Source organism: Mustela putorius, unplaced genomic scaffold (genome assembly GCF_011764305.1).
Source record: "Mustela putorius furo isolate JIRA1106 unplaced genomic scaffold, ASM1176430v1.1 tig00000198_pilon_pilon_pilon, whole genome shotgun sequence".
Lineage (NCBI taxonomy): Eukaryota > Metazoa > Chordata > Mammalia > Carnivora > Mustelidae > Mustela > Mustela putorius.
In genome coordinates, this window is record NW_025421311.1 from 560,090 (window position 1) to 578,159 (window position 18,070).

Consider the following 18,070-nt stretch of genomic DNA (forward strand, 5'->3'; position numbering starts at 1 on the left):
TATTGTTTAAAAGGGGTCATGAAAACAGGACTTGGTTGTCTGTGGCTCACGCCGAGCCCCCCAAGCGCCCTGTGCCTGGTACGGTGCCTCATGCTCAATGCACACTCGGTGTCTGTTCTCCGGGGGACAGGGAGAAGGTGGCTGTGGAGGGGTGACTGCAGGTTTGGGGAGGGCGGAGGGGTGGGGGTGGAAGTTCCCAGAGCATCCTCACACTCAGGCCATCCCACACACTGTTCTGACCCTGACAGAGCCACACTAGGTGGGACTAGACCCCCAGCCCAGGATGGGACAGCAGCAGCCCCGGAACCCGCTGTCACCATGGGGAAGGAAGCTGGGGGCCTGGCGACAACAGAGCAGTTTCCTGAGACTGAAGAGCATTCTCCAGAAATTCCGGACGTTACTCAAGGGGAAAAGGCCCACCGGAGTATAATCTGGACTAGTCTAAGGTGTCTTAGGCTGAAGACCAGAGAACTTGGGAGCAAAGACCATGCAGAGGTATGAATCACAGGTGGTTTGGGGGCTGGCAGGGGCTGAGAAGGCCGGGGCAGGAACGGACTGTGTGTAATGACCCAGAGGAGGCAGCTTGACCCAGTCACTGGGGGCTGTGAGGACAAAACTAAGGGATGGCGACGCAGAGCCATCGTTAAAAGACTTCTGAGCAGGGCAGTAGCATCACGAAAACGCAATTCTGGAAAGATGAGTCTGGTAGTGACAAATTGGGGAGAAGAAAGTCCGAAGTCCAGAGATCAGAGAGAGGATGGTCCTAGTTGTCAGAGCACAGAGCTGCCCCGTCTGAACTGCTAGCGAGGGAGACCTTTCCGGCATCCTGAAGTATGTGACAATGGATTGCTCAGCAGAAAATCAAATACGGCCCCCAAAACGTTAGCAACGTGGTGAATTATGACGTGTTGAGTCTTTGAGGTACCAAGGACTGGGAAGGAGGAACTGTGGTAGGAAGTTGTGGTAGTGGAGGGGAAATCCCTTGTCCTGAGGTCATTCGTGTCCCAGCCCCAGGCTCGACCAACTTCAGTCATTGCAGCTTTGAAAACCTGACTCTGACGGCCCTAACAGCTGCTTGCAGGGGTCTTATCCAGGGGACCAGGCAGGACCTGTGTATCTCCAAATGTCAGAGGATTGCCTGCTACACGCTGGGCACTTCCCAGGCACTTGCAGCAGATACAGCAGCGAACAAATTGGACAGAACTTCCATGCACTGGAGAGTTTCCGTCCAGGTGCCCACAACAGCGTTAGGCGCAATGAGATATACAAATACCTGTAGAGAATACCTAGTTGCTCTCAAGAAACCTCAAGTTTTGTTGGAGTCATGACTCACAGTTGTCAGTTTTTTCAGTCTGATGGATGTGAAACGGTATTTATGATTTTACTTGGTCTCTCCATGAGCTAGAGCATTATTCCGTGTATTTCCTTGGTCACGGATACGGATGTTGGTGGCAGCCGCCGTGCTCTGCTCACCACTTCTTCAGTTGAGAGAGAGAATGTATAAAAGAACAGAGCAAAGAACAAATGGGAAGTCTGCGGTCGTACAGTAAAAACCACATTTAGCAGCATCGGACCCACAGCCCGGCCGCTGCCATCCTGACACCCTCCTTTTCCTGACCTGGCACACAAGTAAAGGTCAAGGCAACAGACAAGGCAAGCTGGGTGTGTTTGTTGTGGGTCTGTGTGTGTGTGTGTGTGTGTGTGTGTTTTTAAGAGGAAAAAATAAATCCCTGGGCTTTAGCAAAGACTAAGAACCTGCAAATTATTTTTCTTGCCCTTTTCATGACTAGAAAGCTGTGTGAGAGAAATAGTAATGTGAAAGCCAGCTAGAACAACATAAATTTTTATTCAACCACATTCTTGACCAACTGTCACCCTGTATTCCCTTAACATAGACTAGAACAGTTGTGCTGCTTCAAAGTACTTAATCAGACAAGGTCAGGCAGGGCAGCAAAGCTCCGAGGATTGGGGCGTGGAGAGTGCATCACAGGCTTCCTTGCGTTGAGCAGGGCTGCTAACGTCTGCTGGAGGCCAGGCACAGCTAGTCCTGCAGACACCATGAAAAGACACAAAATCGCCGCTTCTAAAGAAAACACAGGCTAGAGCTTCTAAAGAAAACACAGGCTAGTAAGAAAAAAAAGTCAAGTTTTTTTAGAAAATAAATCGCAAGTGATTAGTCTGAGGGCCACCAGCCTGGCTTGGTGGGCGTGGCCCGGGACTCTTCATCCTGGGATTGCGTGTTTGACCCCATGTTGGACACAGAGCTCCCTTAAAGAATAAGAAAAACAATTTCTTTAAAAAGAGTGGTTAGTCTGAGAAGACCCCTCCGAGGAGGTAACATCTGAACTGAGATGTCAGCGTGTGAACGTTCTCAGCAAAACAGCACAGGTGTGGGCCTGAAACAGGAGTTTAGCGTGTCCCCGGCGCTGACAGACGTCCCTGTGGATGGGCATAGCGGGCGAGAAGGGGTGGCCTGAGTCGAAGCTGGGGGATAGATCATGCACATCTTAAAAGCCAATGAAATGAGTTTGGAATTTAATGGTAGTGCCATGGGGAACCACTCTAAGGTTTTAAGCAAGGGAGTGGTGTACATTTTTGAGAGATACGAAGAGCGCTGTGGCGACTGTCCGGTAGATGGAATGAGAAGACCGGAAACCGCTCCCTGTCTAGTGAGCCGTGAAGACAGTTTGGGCGCGGATGGCTTCGGTGAAGGTGGAGCACGATGGGCCTCCCCAAAAGTCATATGTTGCGGAACCTCAGAGTGTGCCTGTGTGAGGAGATGAGACCTTCCAAGAGGTTATCATGGTGACGTGAGGTCCTACTGGAGGGTCTTCATCCAGCGGGACTGGTGTCCTGATAAGAGGTTAGGACACAAGAGGCCCCGAGGGTCGGCCATGCAAGGACACCAGAAGGCCGCAGCCTCCAAGCTGAGGGAAACCTCAGGAGAAGCCAACCTTGCTGACACCTGGAGGCTAGACTTCTGGCCTCCAGAGTCTGTGGGAAAATTAATTTCCATTATCGTGCTCTGTGATACGTAGTTAGCATAAGCGTGGCTGAGTAACATATGAGGGAGGTGGGCGTGTTCGGGCGGATTTTTGGACCCAGTGTTTGGGATTTTGGACCGCAGGGTTACTTGTTGGACTGAGCTGGAGGCGGGGAATAGAGATTGGAGAAGTCAAGGCTGCGTCTTGCTGTCCAGGTGTTAGAACTTTTTAGAACACATCTACTTAAAAATGTGTGAGGAAAACATCTTCCAAAATAAAAGGGCAGCAGTTGAGTGAAGGTCCTGAAGTCTGGAAAGAAAGATGGGAATTACGCGAAATGGGGTAGGGGCGCCCGGCTGTGCAAGCACGGAGCGGCCTCAGGTCTGGTGCTGGGAGTGCACGGGCTGCACCGGAGGGTGCGCTGGGAAAGGAAGGAGCAGGACAGCGCTTGTGCAAGTCAAAGTGTCAAGCTGCTAGAAGTCCGCGGTGGTGGGTGGGGAGGAATGTGGAAACGGACTGGCGGGAGTGAGACAGGCTGGGTGGGGCCTGGGGACTGGCTGGAGCCGGCTGCAGGTGTGAGCGCAGCCTTGTGCGGCGAAGGTCAGAGCTCAGAGCGGCCGCAGACACTTCAGAGCTGCGTGCGTCCGCATGTGCGCCTGCACCCAGCAGCGGGAGCCTGAAAGGACAGGCGACCACGACACCCGCCATTTCCTGTATGGGCAGCAGTCTCTCCTGGGGTGGTTTTCTTTAAAACCTTCTTGGGGTCAAGATCCATGCCTAGCACAGTGCTTGTACAAAAACTTAATAAATGTCGTAGATAGGGTAAGTAAGCTTACCATGTTTTACTTTTTTGGTAAAAGAGAGCAGTCTGGCAAGGTGGGTCTGGGCCCGGAGCCAGAAAGTCCGGCTCTTCCACCAAGGACCTATGTGGCTTTGGGCCATTTAACCTGGTGCTGCCCAGCAGAGCTTCCTGCGGTAAGGGGAATGTTCTAGATGTGTGCTACTACGTCCCAGAGCCACTCACCCCAGCTGCAGCGGTTGAGCACAGGAAACGGGCTCGTGTGCTCACGGAACTGGGGTTTCCCTTGACCATGTGGCTACGGCCGCCACACGGGCCCACCACGCAGGCAGCTCTCTCGAGACGTCAGGCTCTGCTGTAACAAGGAGACCGGGCTAGGTGACCCCCTTAGCTTCTACTTGGAAATGCTGTAATTCCAGCCAACAAAAGAAATCCTGTGCACATTTTAAGAGTTCAGATTTTGACTTCCAAAAACAAAATATCACTTCTAAAGAATGTTAAATTTTACACCTAGAAAAGGCATAAATATGTAAATATGTAAACGGTATAAAATTAGCATGCAAATACTGATGTTCACCAATCTGACTCAAATGATTTTCTTTGTTTAAAGTAGGCTCCATGCGTCCCCTGAGTGGCTCGAACTCATGACTCTGAGATCAGGAGTCACCTGCTCCACGCCTGAGCTGGCCGGGAGCCCCTCCTCTCGGGATTCTTAATCCTCATGACGCTGTAATAAACCTCATACATTCTTCTTATTTTGGGTACTCTTCATTATCATCCCACAAAATAGGCCTTATTATACCGATTATCGCCCTGTCCTGGCACAAGATCGGTGCCGTAAGTACACGCACAAACGTCCTCGGGGCTGCACCTGCTCCAAGCCGGACACACCACGAGCACCACGAGCGAGACCCAGAAATAGAAGAGAAGGAGCCCTAGCTGTGAGTGCACCAGGCCATTTTTCCCTAAACAACCCCTTTTTTGCCATGAGAGAATTTGTGTCTTCATACTTTCCTTCTGACTTCCCCACGATCAACCCAACTTGGTCTTTAACATTTTTTAAAGATTTTATTTATCTGAGAGAGAGCATGAGTGGGGGCAGAGGCACAGGGACACGCAGACTCCCATGGAGCGCAGACTCCACACTGTGGGGACTCGATCCCAGGACCCCCAAGATCAGGTATGAGCTGAGCCAAAGTCAGATGCCTCATCGACAGAGCCACCCAGGCGCTCGTCCTTAACATTTAATGTTAAAACCATATCGCCCTACGCCCCACTTATTGGTCGATAGAAATAAATAAAATTTTCCTGAAATGACAGTGTTCCTACACCTCTTTATCATCCTGCGAGCATACATTTGCCAATAACCATTTCGGACTGCCTAACATCATAACCTTGCCGGAGGAGAGAGTGAGCTCTGGACTCCGAAAGGTAGGCTCCCAGGTGACCCCACCAACACCGGCCCGGCAACTTCCAGCAAGTTACTTGACTTCTCTCTGCCTGTTACAGGGCGCCTGGGGGGCTCCATTGGTGAACCATCTGCCTTCAGCTCAGGGCATGATCCCAGGGTCCTATGTTCGAGTCCCACATCAGGCTCCACAGAGCCTGCTTCTCCTGGTCCTTCTGCCTCTCTCCCTGCTTGTGCTCTCTCTCTGTCTCTCCCTCTCTCAAAAAAAAAAAAAAAAAAATCTGTGAAGCTTAAAGTGGCAATGGAAGTTAAGTTGCCACATGATTGCAGATTTAAAAAAAAAGAGAAAAGCTGCCCTCAGATACAAGGAAATGTGATTAGAGACCATAAACATGGGGTGGTACCAGTCCACGCCCCAGCAGGATTCCCTCCAGTTGTCCCTGAGAACCTGGGTGTGGCCAAGCTCTCTAGAGGCTGCCAGAGGCCTGGACACTTCCTCTTTTTAAGCCCCCAGTATCTTCAAACATGCTGGACTGCCAAGAGACGGGTTACGACAGACGCAGGCTATGTCTCAAATGTTTACGTTGAGCAAACTAATACTTTTAACATGCAATGATTACAGTCTGATATAGCTGCAGCCACAGGTATACCCGTGGATATAAATTCTGCTTACGGAATTTATATAAAATATTAATTCACAAAGCATTGCAGGCAGCGTCACTTGGTAATGGGACAAGGTTTAGAGTTGTACAAAGAAAGTGTTCTGGTAATCGTGTAGATACACCTCTGGGATGATGGTATAACCTCACTTGCACACAAGGTCAAAGCTTTGATTGACACTGTTAATGAGTGTGGGGCCTGGCCTCTGGTAAACGTCGGTATTGGAATGGAATGAGCGATGACCAGGCTCACCAGGTTTAACAGATCTAGTTCCAGGAAACACACACGGCATGGAACGGAGGGCAGAGATAGTTATGACAGGTTGGAGCCATGACTTATGATTTCTTTTTTTTTTTTTAAGATTTTATTTATTTGTGAGAGAGCGCGCCACGTTAGCAGGGGAGAGGCCGAGGGAGAGGGAGACTCTTCAGCGGACCCCTGCTGAGAGCAGAGCCACACAAGAGCTCCATCTGTGACCCTGAGATCATGACGTGAGCCAAAATCAAGGCAGATGCTTCACTCACTGAGCCCCCAGGAGCCCTGAGCTAGGATTTCTCAGCTGAATCGGGAAAGAAGTGGAAACAAAAGGGAGTGATAGGTTGGTAGAAAAGAGATGAATGTCCTGTGAGGTGTGAGTAAGGAAACCAGGAAACCCAGGGGCTAGTAAGGGAGTGGTACCCAGAGACTCCTCTCCCAGTGGGGGCATTTCTGGGTGGAACAGAGTGCAGAGGGACACAAGAGCCTGAGTCGCCACTGCAGCAGGAAGTGCACGTCCCTGGAACATTAGCACTTTGAGACGTGAAAGTCAGGGTCTTTTATGAAGAGGAATCCGGGTGCCTTAAGGTGGTAATTGCTTCAAAGCTGAGGAGGAGAGGGGACCTGTCGTCTTTATCCCTTACTAACCTGTGACCGAAATTTTATAGATAAGAAGTTGTAAATTACAAAATCTTGGGTGGTGCTGCAAAGGTCCTTACAGGATGTAAAGTCAGTCCAGTCTTTCAACCCAGTTATCAAAGTAATTTTGTTCTCCACGTAATGGCAGGTGTAACCATACTGAACAAAGCAGTGCCGGCTGTGCCCTACGCCCTTGAATTATAGTGTTCCCCGCAGTAAGTGCTCTAGCTGAGGGAAGGTTTCCATGCAAGACCTAGGTTTTCAAGCACTTTCATTCTTAAAAAGTTTTTTTTTTCCCCAGTTGAAGTTTCTAATGCAGTTTCTGCCCACAGGCTTGTTTGTGTGGACTGACTAATGGAAGTGAGAGGGACTGCCAGCAGGATCCCCCAGGGGGTTTCTGCAGAGAGACAATGTCACAACGGGCTTGAACATGGGACAATGACAGCTACTGATGTCCACACAGAACTCACCGCATGCCCCCAAACTGGGCTAAGGGCATACTTTTCACCCAATAACTCATTTCAGGACCTAACACATGAAGCGGATGTTATTACCCTGACCCCAATATTAAAGAAACTAGAGAACAGCAAATCAGTCATAAGTCCAATGTCTCACAACTACTAAATGGTCAAACTGGGATCTGAACCCACATCTCTCAACTCTGGAATCTACAAGTTTGTGCTTAAACAGCCCTGACATCTGGGGTTGGGACTGTGGAGAAGTCTGAGATGCAGACAGGGGCTCACTAAACCACAGAGCCTTCACCGGGAAAGCAAGTTCCAGAGCCGTTGGCTAGAGTCTTTTTTTTTTTTTTCCCCCAGCTTTTATTTATTTGAGAGAGAGAGATCACAAGCAGGCAGAGGCAGGCAGAGAGAGGAAGGGAAGCAGGCTCCCCCGAGCAGAGAAGCCGCTCCGGGGCGCGATCCCAGGACCCTGAGATCATGACCTGAGCCCAAGGCAGAGGCTTAACCCACTGAGCCACCCAGGCGCCCCAGTTGGTTAGAATCTTGCCTTACAATCTCCAGATTTCTGGAGCCTCTCTCCTTCAGGCCCTGCCCTGCACACAGAGGGATCCAGATCCCTGTTCAGAATTCTCCTGGGCATGTCCCGGCTGGAAGGAGAGATTATCTTTCTGCTCGGGAGCCCTTCAGTTGCTCAATCCTCTTTACACATCTGCTTCACTAGCATTACAGACAAAATCATTAAAAAGCTAGATTTCTCGAGCATGGGCTAACCCCGGAGCTTCAAAGAGTGCAGTTGCACAACCCGCGACGATCCTGAGCTCGCTCAACCGCTCAGGGGCCGAGCTGGACGGTCTGCGAATTACGTCTCAGTAGAGCCGCTTTTAAAAACAGACCAGAAGGCATGAACTTGTATGAATTTGTAAGAAAACTCGCAGGGGAGCAAGGGTGGCTCGGTGTGTAAAGCCCCCTGCCTTTGGCCCAGGTCATGATCCCGGCGGACCGAGCCTCGCGTGGGGGCGCCGCCCCTGCTCCCCCGGCTCCGGCTCGCTCGCGCTCCCAAACAAACCAAATCCTGAGGAATCGAAGAGAATAAAAGCAAACGTCCACGGCCGCCGCGCGGGCAGGGGCCTCCTTGCAGGTGGGACAGAGACCCCGCGCAGGCGCTCGCAGCCCCCAGCCCCGCCCGGGGTCAGGCGAGCGGAGGAGCAGGGGAGCAGGAGAGCAGCAGGTCCGCAGAGCCGCCCTTCCGCCGCCAAGGGGTCGGGACCGGGCCGCGGGCTCCAGGGCCCGCGGGAGAAAGTTTTCCCTTTCCGGCGGCCCGGCGCTGGCCTGCTGTCCGCGGGGCGGGCGCTGCTCGGGGCCGGGGGTGGGGGGCGGACGGGGGGCACCGCGCCCCCCCCCCGCCCGGCCCGCCGCGCCGCGCCGCACCTGGGCGCCGCCCGGCCGCCCCGCCTCCCCGGGGGGCCGCGCGCGCGGGCGGCCGGGTCACGTGCGGCGGCGGCGGGCCGGGCGGGGCGGCGGCGAGAGCGCAGGAATGCGGCGGCCCGCGGGGGAGCGTCTCTGCGCGCGCCGGCGGCGGACCCGGGGCGGGCGGGCGCGCAGAGGAAGGAAGGGCCGCGAGGAGGCGGGGCCGGCGCGCCGCTCGGGCGGGCGCTTCTCTCAACTTTAGTTTTGGCGTCGGCGGCGAGTTTCTCCCTCAGTCGGGCGCAGCCGCCGCCGCGGGAAAGAAAGGGAGGAAGGAAGGGGCCCCCGGAGGAAGCCGGGCAGCGGGGGAGGGGAGGCCCCGTGTCCGTCGGGGCAGCGCAGCGGCCGGGGGACAGCGTCGGGGGCCGCGGGGCGCGGGCGGGCCTGCGGCGCAGCCTCCCCCCCCCCCCCGGCCGCGACCCCAACCCCGTCGCCCGCGTCGGCAGCATGGATCCCGGGCCGCCGTCTCAGCCGCCGCAGCCCCCGCCGGCCACCGCGCAGGGCCAGGGGCCGCCGGCCGCGCAGCCCCCCTCGGGCCAGGGCCCCGCGGCGGCGGCCGGGCCGCCCGCGCCCCCGGGGTCGCAGGCGGCGCCGCAGGCCCCCCCGGCCGGCCACCAGATCGTGCACGTCCGGGGGGACTCGGAGACCGACCTGGAGGCGCTCTTCAACGCCGTCATGAACCCCAAGACGGCCAACGTGCCCCAGACGGTGCCCATGCGGCTGCGGAAGCTGCCCGACTCCTTCTTCAAGCCGCCGGAGCCCAAGGCGCACTCCCGCCAGGTAGCCGCCCCGCCGGACGGGCCGGGCCGCGGGGTGCGCGGCGGGGGGGCGGCGGGAGCGCCTCCCGAGTCCGGGGCCGAGATTTGTTTTCCCTCCGAGTCGCTCGGCGCGGCCCCGGCCCGGGGGGCGTGCTTTCCCCGCTCCCTTTCTTCCTTTCTTTCTTCCTGGGGCTCCCGGGAGGTTGGCGGGAGACGCGGGGGAGGGGGAGGAAGGAGGCGGGGGGGGGCGGGTGGGCTCGCACAATGTGCGCGCGTCCGCGCCCCGCACCTCGGCCGCCGCCGCAGGGACGGGGACGGGGGTGGGGGGCGGGGTAGGGGCGGAGGGCGGGGGGGGGGCCGGGAACGAGGGGCGGGGGGGAGGGAGGGAGGGAAGGGAGCGGTGGGGGAGGGGAGGGGAGCGGGGGCCTGGGGGAGGGGCCGCTGGCCTCCGCTAGGGGTGAGTAACCCGCGGCGGCCGAGCCGGTGGCGGGGAGCCTTGGGCCCCCTTTCCTGCGGGGCCTCTGCGGCCGCGCGAGTGTCCTGGGGAGTCAGATAATTGTTCTCTTGTTCAGCAGGGTTGACCAGGGTGGGGGTTGGAGCGGTGCGTGGACTTTCTGGCTCTTTCTCCGCTCCCGAGAGCGCCCGGCGCCTTCTGCGGGCGGCGTCCAGGCTTTCCTGGAAGGCGCTGCGGGGTCAGCGCCCGTGCGGGAGGAAGGGGGGGGTCCGTGCGGGGACTCAGGGGGCGCCCTCGGGGAGGGGACTCGGGGGACCGGCTCCCGGGGCGGCAGTGGGGAGTCTGGGGCTCCTGTGGGGACTAGGGGAATCGGCACTGGGTACGGCTGGCTCCCCGAAGGGGGAACTGAGCGGGGTACTGGGGGTCGGGGCCCCTGCGGGGACTCGGGGGACCGGCTCCCGGGGAGGGGGAAACACTGGGAACGCCAGGCTCCCCGAAGGGGGAACTGAGCGGGGTACTGGGGGTCGGGGCCCCTGCGGGACTCGGGGGACCGGGTCCGGGGGGGAAAACACTGGGGACGGCTGGTCCCCGGTGGGGAATTGAGAGGGACTGGGGGGTTGGGGCCCCTGCGGGGACTCGGGGGACCGGCTCCCGGGAGGCGGGAACACTGGGGACGGCTGGCTGCCGGGGGAGACTGAGGGGGGACTCTGGGGTCTGGGGCCCCGGCGGGGATTCGGCCTGGCTTCGTGGGGGGACTCGAGGGGCGCCTCCTGGGGGAGCGCGTTCGCCGCGCGGGGGAGCGGGACCTCGCGGGGCCGTGGGGCCGGGGCCGGGGCTGCGTGGCGCCGCCGCGACCCCGCGCGCTGCTGGGGAAGCGATGACTAATCGGCGGCTCGCCCTGGCTCTGGAGTCCGCCCCGGGGACGGAGCGCGGCCGCGGCCGTGGCGCAGGGCGCCCGCTCCGTGGCCGGTGCGATCCGGCTCCGGGGAGAGACTGTCGGGAACGGGTTCGCGCTCCCAGCGCTCCCCCACATCTGTTTGCTTAGGCCTGGCTTGCTGCTGCTTTTTCTTTTTGAAAAGAACTTGCTTGAGGCTAAACTTGAGCACAGGAACTTTGCCCAAAAGTTAATTGGTTTTCCAAATACTACGATGCAGTTGGTCCAGTCGGGCTGAAACTTGAGTGGGAAGAAGAGTGAGCGCCCCCATTCCGCTTCCCCTTCCGCTCCTGCTTGCCAGGCCTGTTGTGCGCCCTCCTGTCGCAGACCTAGGGCTTTGGGAACCTGCTGGCGAAGGCCGGCTTGGGGAGCAGGAAGGAGAATCCGGGGAGCTGCCGGCCTGCGCAAAGCAGCTTGGCGGGGGGGGGGGGGGGGGGCTTTTCCTTCTCCCAGGCCTCGAGGTGGGTCCCTGGAGTCATTCCGGGGAACCGTGTGCTGGCGACACAGTCGGGTGCGCGCTCCTCGGTAGGATTTGAAAGCAGAAAACACGTAGGAGAGTGAGTTTCTCATTTTGTGGCATCTGTAAGCCATGAAGACCCACAACTGAAACGTTGCAAAATTCTAGTAAATAATCACAAGAATTATGTCCAGCAGTTTATGGATTCATACTCTATTCATAATCTCTAGTTTTGTTTTTTAATAAGTTTCTGAAGGAGGGGTTGCGCCTCTGTAAGTTTGATTTTTATTTCTGGTAGTGATGTCCTAATTCGGGTTTATTCTGATTGGAAACTCAGCAGTGTGGCTGACTTTAAGGCATAAATGCCTCTGCTGATTGCTTCTAGTCTCCAAGGAAATTCTTTTTTTTTTTTTTTAAAGATTTTATTTGTTTATTTGACAGACAGAGGTCACAAGTAGGCAGAGAGGCAGTCCGAGAGAGGAGGAAGCAGGCTCCCTGCTGAGCAGAGAGCCCCATGCCGGGCTCAATCCCAGGACCCTGGGTTGGTGACCTGAGCCAAAGGCAGAGGCCTTAACCCACAGAGCCACCCAGGTGCCCCTCCAAGGAAATTCTTACTTTAATAATCAAATCCTAATTCTAAAGAGGAATTTAGATGGCTGTGCTGGATCATGAATGGTGTGTATGTGGGTTATAAATACTACTGTCCACAGACGGTTGGCTTAGGGCCATTCGTGTTTTATGTATGTACATACATACACATGCACACACGTACGAGAGAAGCTCTCACTCATGACCGAACTGAGGCTCTCAGAGGTTGGTATCTGTTCACTGTCACAGTAGCCTGTGCAGACTGGAACTCCCATCTTTGGGGTCTGGATGCAAACATTTTTCTGCCCTTACATCATTGTGGTTACATGTATATATTTTGTTGCAGTTGAACTGTTCTCATTTTTTTCATCTGCATAGGAATACATGGTTGGGTTTTCGTTTCATTTGATGTCTTAAGATATCTTGAGAGCATTTGAATGATTCTGAATCTCTTGCTTTCATTAAAAATCACATAGTTTGGTATTGGCCCATGCCGTTGGTCCATGGTGAGAAAAAAATAGCAGTTGTCCAGTGTTTAGGGTTTGGCCTGGAAAGAAACATTAACTACTTAAAAACTAGCTGAACAAGAAAAGAGAGAGGATATAGTTACCGTATTCCTTAGGTTGTGTTATACATGGGACATTTCAGAACTCCGAATAGCCCCTATACTACCCAGGTCTTTTTAGAAATTAAGTTTTAGGGGCACCTGGTGGGGCTCATTCGGTTGGTTAGCCATCTGCCTTCGGCTCAGGTCATGATCTCTGAGTCCCTGGATCTAGCCCCGAGTGGAGCTCCTTGATAGCTGGGAGCCTGCGTCTGCCTCTGTCCCTCCTCCCACCCCTACTCGTGCTCTCTCTCTCAGATAAAGTCTGTTTAAAAAAAAAAAAAAAATTAAGTTGTGGGGCAGCTGGGTGGCTCAGTCTTTAAGCATCTGCCTTCTGCCTTCAGCTCAGGTCATGATCCCAGGGTCCTAGGCTGCGTCCCCATGTCAGGGTCCCTGCTCAGCAGGAGGCCTGCTTCTCCCTCTCCCTCTGCTGCTCCCCTATTTGTGTTCCCTGTCTTTGGCTATCTCTCTGTCAAATAAATAAGATTTTTTCAAAAAGCATTACGTTTCAAAATTCAACATACTGTAGAATAATGTTCCATTCATTTTGTTCTGATTTCCTCTAGAATATACAGAAGGCCCATCTAATGTGTGCTACATAGAGCTTAACTTAACACGGACTGCTAATCTGTAAAGTTATAAATGTTTGTGCGAGTATACTTTAAAATCACACAAACCATTCAAAAATACACACCTATTAACCTATATTCCTTTGTGTCAAACTTTAATTTTTGCATTTGGTACTTAGACATTTGGTTGCCATGAAATCCTGTCAAAGATTAAAGAGACCCTCTTTAAAAATAATTTCTAAGAAATTTTTATCTTATTCTTCCCAATAGGCCAGTACTGATGGGGGCACCGGAGGAGCCCTGACCCCACAGCATGTTCGAGCTCATTCCTCGCCTGCTTCCCTGCAGCTGGGCGCCGCATCCCCAGGGAGCCTAACGCCCACCGGGGTGGTCTCGGGCCCAGCAGCGACCCCCACCGCTCAGCACCTTCGACAGTCTTCTTTTGAGATCCCTGATGATGTCCCTCTGCCGGCGGGCTGGGAGATGGCAAAGACGTCCTCTGGTCAGAGATACTTCTTAAAGTGAGTGAACATTGTGGAAGGCTCAAGAAAGTGGTATCAGGATATAAAAGTCATTTGTTTGTATGTATTACTTGATGTCAAACTTAGTTTTATCCTAATATAGAGATCCGTGATATGTACGTATGTATACACATGCACACATAATTTTTTTTTAATTTAACATGTAATAATTACTTGCTTCAGCTTGGGTTATATCTTAAAAGCTTGATTGATTCTTGGTTCAGAGTCTTTTCATAATCTTTTCTTTTGTGGCAATTTGAATATTCTCATTTTGACTTTGTTCCAAATCTATTAATTAGCTTAGCTTAAAACTGAAAGAATACTAGGAAACGTTTTCAAGTTTTGGGAATTACAGGCTGACATCTCTTTAAATGAACATTTTATTGGCAGAGAAGAACTACAAAATAAGTAGTTCTTCTTTGGGAGTCAGATTTTACAATAGTCGAGGTTGTCAAATGACACATCCTTTAGCTGCTGTCTGATGTGATGGATCCCCCCCCACCAAATGTAAAGAGAACTAGGAGTTTTCCTGTTTATACAATCGCTCCACAGCAAACTTCTTTCAAGTTAGCAGGTCCTCAAGACAGAATCCTCTTCTGGGAAAACAAAAACAAGGCCATTGTGGTATTTATTTTTATGAGACTTCTTGTCTTTAACAAAATGGCAAAATTTCATTCAGACTGAAAAGATCAAAGTTTTTATCCTTTCTTACTTTGAATTTGTAGATAATACCTAAGTGTTTTTATCTGGCTTTTTGGATTTAAGTGTATAAAAAACTTTTTCTCTAATTATAGACTGAAACTGATGTTTTTTAAAAGTTGCTTGCTTCTTGTTGTTTAATCAGGTTGAGATAATAAAGTGAAAATAAAGTCTTGACAGTCGACTTGTCGGCAAATGTAACATCTGTTTATTAGATCAGATAATACAATTAGTGATCTGTTTCGTTGTGTGAGTCTTAGTATATTGCTTGTCTTCTGGGGCAGTGGTGTGTAATGTAACATAGGGTTTTCAGAGAGGCTTGCTTAGAAGAGTAGAGAAAAAAAGTTTCATCTTCAAAGTTTCTACCCCTCACCGTAACATTTTTCTTCTTTTTAAAATTCGTTTTCTGATGTCCTGGTATCCATTTCAAAGGGTCAGGTTTCAGCCAGGACAGTAAAGGGCCTGAAACTGGAAAGTCCACACAAATCTGGCAAACTCATCTGCATGAGCAAGATCATTTGTTCTCAAGCAGAGGGCCAAAGTCCCTGATTGAAAGAGCTGCTAGCTGTGAGGGATGTGCCTTGAAGGGACAGACCAGGTCCTTGCAAGGAAGAAGAAAGGCTGTACTTTTTTGAACCTCTCCCTGCTGGGTCACCGTGCTGACCTGGGGAGGTTTTTCAAACAGCTTAATAGCATGCTTGCCTCCTTTCTTTGGTTGATGCTGTAGCTAAAAGTATGAGGTTAAAGAGCAGCGGTTTTGTTCTTCTTAGTCTTTTGTATCTTGTAACAGTTGCTTACAGGTGACATCTGCCTACATTTTCGTTATTTTGAGTGATCTTGTTATTTTGACCTGAAATAAATACTCTGTGTGTCCATTTTAAAAAGTTTCCAGTGGTTTTTCCTCTGAGAGGAATGTGTCTCTTAATGATATTGATAAAGGGTAGATAAGGAAGGGTAGACATGTCTATACCACACTACCCAAACACCCAGTTGAATGGGTTTGTAGGGAAGGTAAACCAGGCCAAAATGATAGGGAAAGTTATGCCATGTGAAAAGTGGTTGTAGGGGGTGCGGAGAAACTTACCTGGGAAAGAAAAAAGAGGAGAAAGAAAACGTGATTGTTCTTACCAGATGGAAAGGAGAAAATTAAAAAAACAAAAAGCATGGCTGTTCTTTAGGATTTGGGGGGGATTTTCACATAGAAGTTAAATTGGGCTTATTATATGATAAGAAACACGAAAATTTGGGACTCCATGGACAAATTTTCTCATATCAGACCTTTCAGAAATACAGGAATTTTTCCCGAGGGATAGGTGAAACCATGGATTAGTTGGTAGTTGTGAGGAATTGTAGAGGGGCCCCTAAATGTTGGTTTGTGGACGATGGCTACTGTGCTTATAAAATTCTGTATTCTTCTAAAGGGTATCTGCTTTATGAATAATATGTAATTTGGAGAAGTTACAAAAAGTTTACATCCAGTTGTTTGCTATTTTTGTGATTTTATGGGTTGTATCAGTTTCCATGAATGACTTATCTTTGTGTACTGCACAGGTAAATGAGATCATTGGTATCTGTCCTGACAATGAGTCAAAGATGATGGTAAATGAACCTTCTTTTGGAGCCAAATTCCTGTTGTCTGAATTCATTTTTATCCTGGTTGTGATGTTTCCAAGTCAGGGCTCTTTTGGGGACCAATATTTATATTTTTCTTGTGTCTGCAGAAGATTCTGTTGCCATCAAGATGTAGAGTGCAGATTTACAGTAGTTACTTTCTGCTCTTTTAATAATGAAAAATTGTATTTTACTACATAGACTTCTTTATATACATCTTTTTAGATAATCATTGGAACTAAGTTTTAAGTTACAAAGTATACAATTTTTTGAGGTTTATACTTGGCATGAAGAAATCTGTGAATGGTCTAAACATGTAAGGTGATATAATTTGATTGAAAATGTAGAAATGTTGACTTTGGAAACCATTTGTTGCCTTGTGACCGTAGGTGGGCGACTTTCTGAAGCCCGTCAGCCCCTCTTCTAGTTTCAAAGCAGCGTAACTACTGAAGGGTTACAGGCAGGTGATCATTACTATTTTTGAAGCCCTCCGTAGCTCAGTGAGATCTGGCGAAAAGATGTTTCTTAGCCTGGCAAGTGGTAAGGTAGGAATCCTCATTTATCACCAACACGTATTTGAGCTCTGGTTGGTTGTGAAGTATGTGAAAAATTCTGCGTGTTACGTGTAATATTTGTGCTCAAGAGTTTACTGTTTTAAAACTCATCAACATTGTATATGGAGCTTCTGTTTTAAAGGAATTCTTCTCTGTATTACTCTGAGAACTATTGCCTTCTTCAGCTGTCTTACAGTTTTCCTGCAGGAAATGGTTCTTCAAGTAGGTGGCCAACAACTTCCTATTTCTTTATAAGCTGCTGAATGACTTCCTGAATTAGTATTCTATAATATTTCTGGTTACAAGGAGTGTTTTTTACTTCTCAGATTTTATTTGACTGAATTTGATACCTTGTAACTGTTAATGGTAATAGTTAACAAAGAACTTCTTGTACATAACATACCATATAGAATTATGATATGGTTTAAGGAATCTCAGTGATCTTAAACATTTGTAAATTTGCATTGCCATAATCACGTTCTTCTAATTTTTAAAGATGTTTTGCTTCATTTCTCTTGTCATTCTCTGAATAACTGGTCACAGTGTTTAGTCCTTGAAGATTGAAGGTTTCTTGTGGCTGTGATTTGATTAAAAATTACACTGAGTGTTTTGATCCACATTTCAAAAAGGTATTTTTCCAGATATTGTCATCATTGCACAGCCTATAACTTGGGCTGTATTTCAACGTTAAATGAACTTGAATTGCAGAGGTCATTGATCACTGTAATTGATTGCTTCTTCTTTTGCTACGTTATTTCAGAAGTGAGTGTTCCACTGTCCTAATTAAAGCTGCCTCAGAAATGTCTTGATTAAAGGAGATGATTAAACCATTTCCTACTATAATTTGACGTGTGCGCCTCCTACCACTTGCCCAGTTGGTGACTGGAAACGCAGCACATGTTACCATAGTACAGAGTGGATGTTTGAGAAAGGAATATCTTCAGAGAGAATAAAGGTACCCTGTTTTCCGGTTTCTTGATAGGACTAGGGGAACCCCAACGACTTCCCATTAGAAATGGGAAGCTTGTGATCTTGCCATCGAATGTTCAGTAAGCTGCAGGAGGGAAACAGCTGAGGTCGCCCTCACAAAGTGTGTGCTGGCTGAGGGGAGGGCGGCGCGGAGGTGCAGGCGTGTTACAAGCTCTGTGCTTCCTCTCGCAGCCGCTGCCATAATCTGGAGTGGGGAGCCTCAAGGTAAGGTCCTTGTGTGACCAAGAAGGATGGCCAGGGAGCTGCGCGCCCTGAGAAGACGTGCGGCTTGGGGTGTGCGGCCCCGAGGGCTTCGCTCAGTGCAGGTCTGTGCTCAGCCCAGGCTCATGGGCTGGGCCGGAGGGTGGGCTTGGCTGGAGGGTCGCTCCGGGTTGAGCTTCCCATGCATCTGGAGGTGCCTCCAAGGCCCAGCAGTGCTGGGGAGGACCTGCCCACCCCCCGCCTCCTTCTGGGAGGTGCGGGTGAGGCGGGGGTTGTCCTCCTCTGTAGGGCTGTGGGGTTGTGTTGTACACTTACAAAATTGTGCTCCCTCCTCCTCCTGCTCCTCCTCCAGGTAGCAATCAGGTGGTGGATTTTTAGTAAAGTATTTTCTTTGATTATAAAAGTGAAGTGTTCATTAGAGTGATTTGGAAAATTCAGGAAAGGAGAAACTAGGGGC

General features: G+C 51.2%; 1 protein-coding gene across 6 annotated transcripts in view; it reads left to right on the top strand.

Moving 5' to 3' along the window:
- Positions 1 to 8,833: 8,833 nt before the first annotated feature.
- YAP1 (Yes1 associated transcriptional regulator) overlaps positions 8,834 to 18,070 on the top strand; it is a 109,657-nt gene continuing 100,420 nt past the window's right edge. For 2 of the 6 annotated variants that reach the window (XM_045077485.1, XM_045077487.1), the window contains exons 1-2: positions 8,836 to 9,453; positions 13,308 to 13,558. In XM_045077485.1, the coding sequence (XP_044933420.1) occupies positions 9,121 to 9,453; positions 13,308 to 13,558 (584 nt within the window). In that variant the 5' untranslated portion in view covers positions 8,836 to 9,120. Of the gene's footprint in view, positions 9,454 to 13,307; positions 13,559 to 18,070 lie in introns of all 6 variants that reach the window. The other 4 variants (XM_045077486.1, XM_045077488.1, XM_045077490.1 and 1 more) reach the window with 3 other exon arrangements.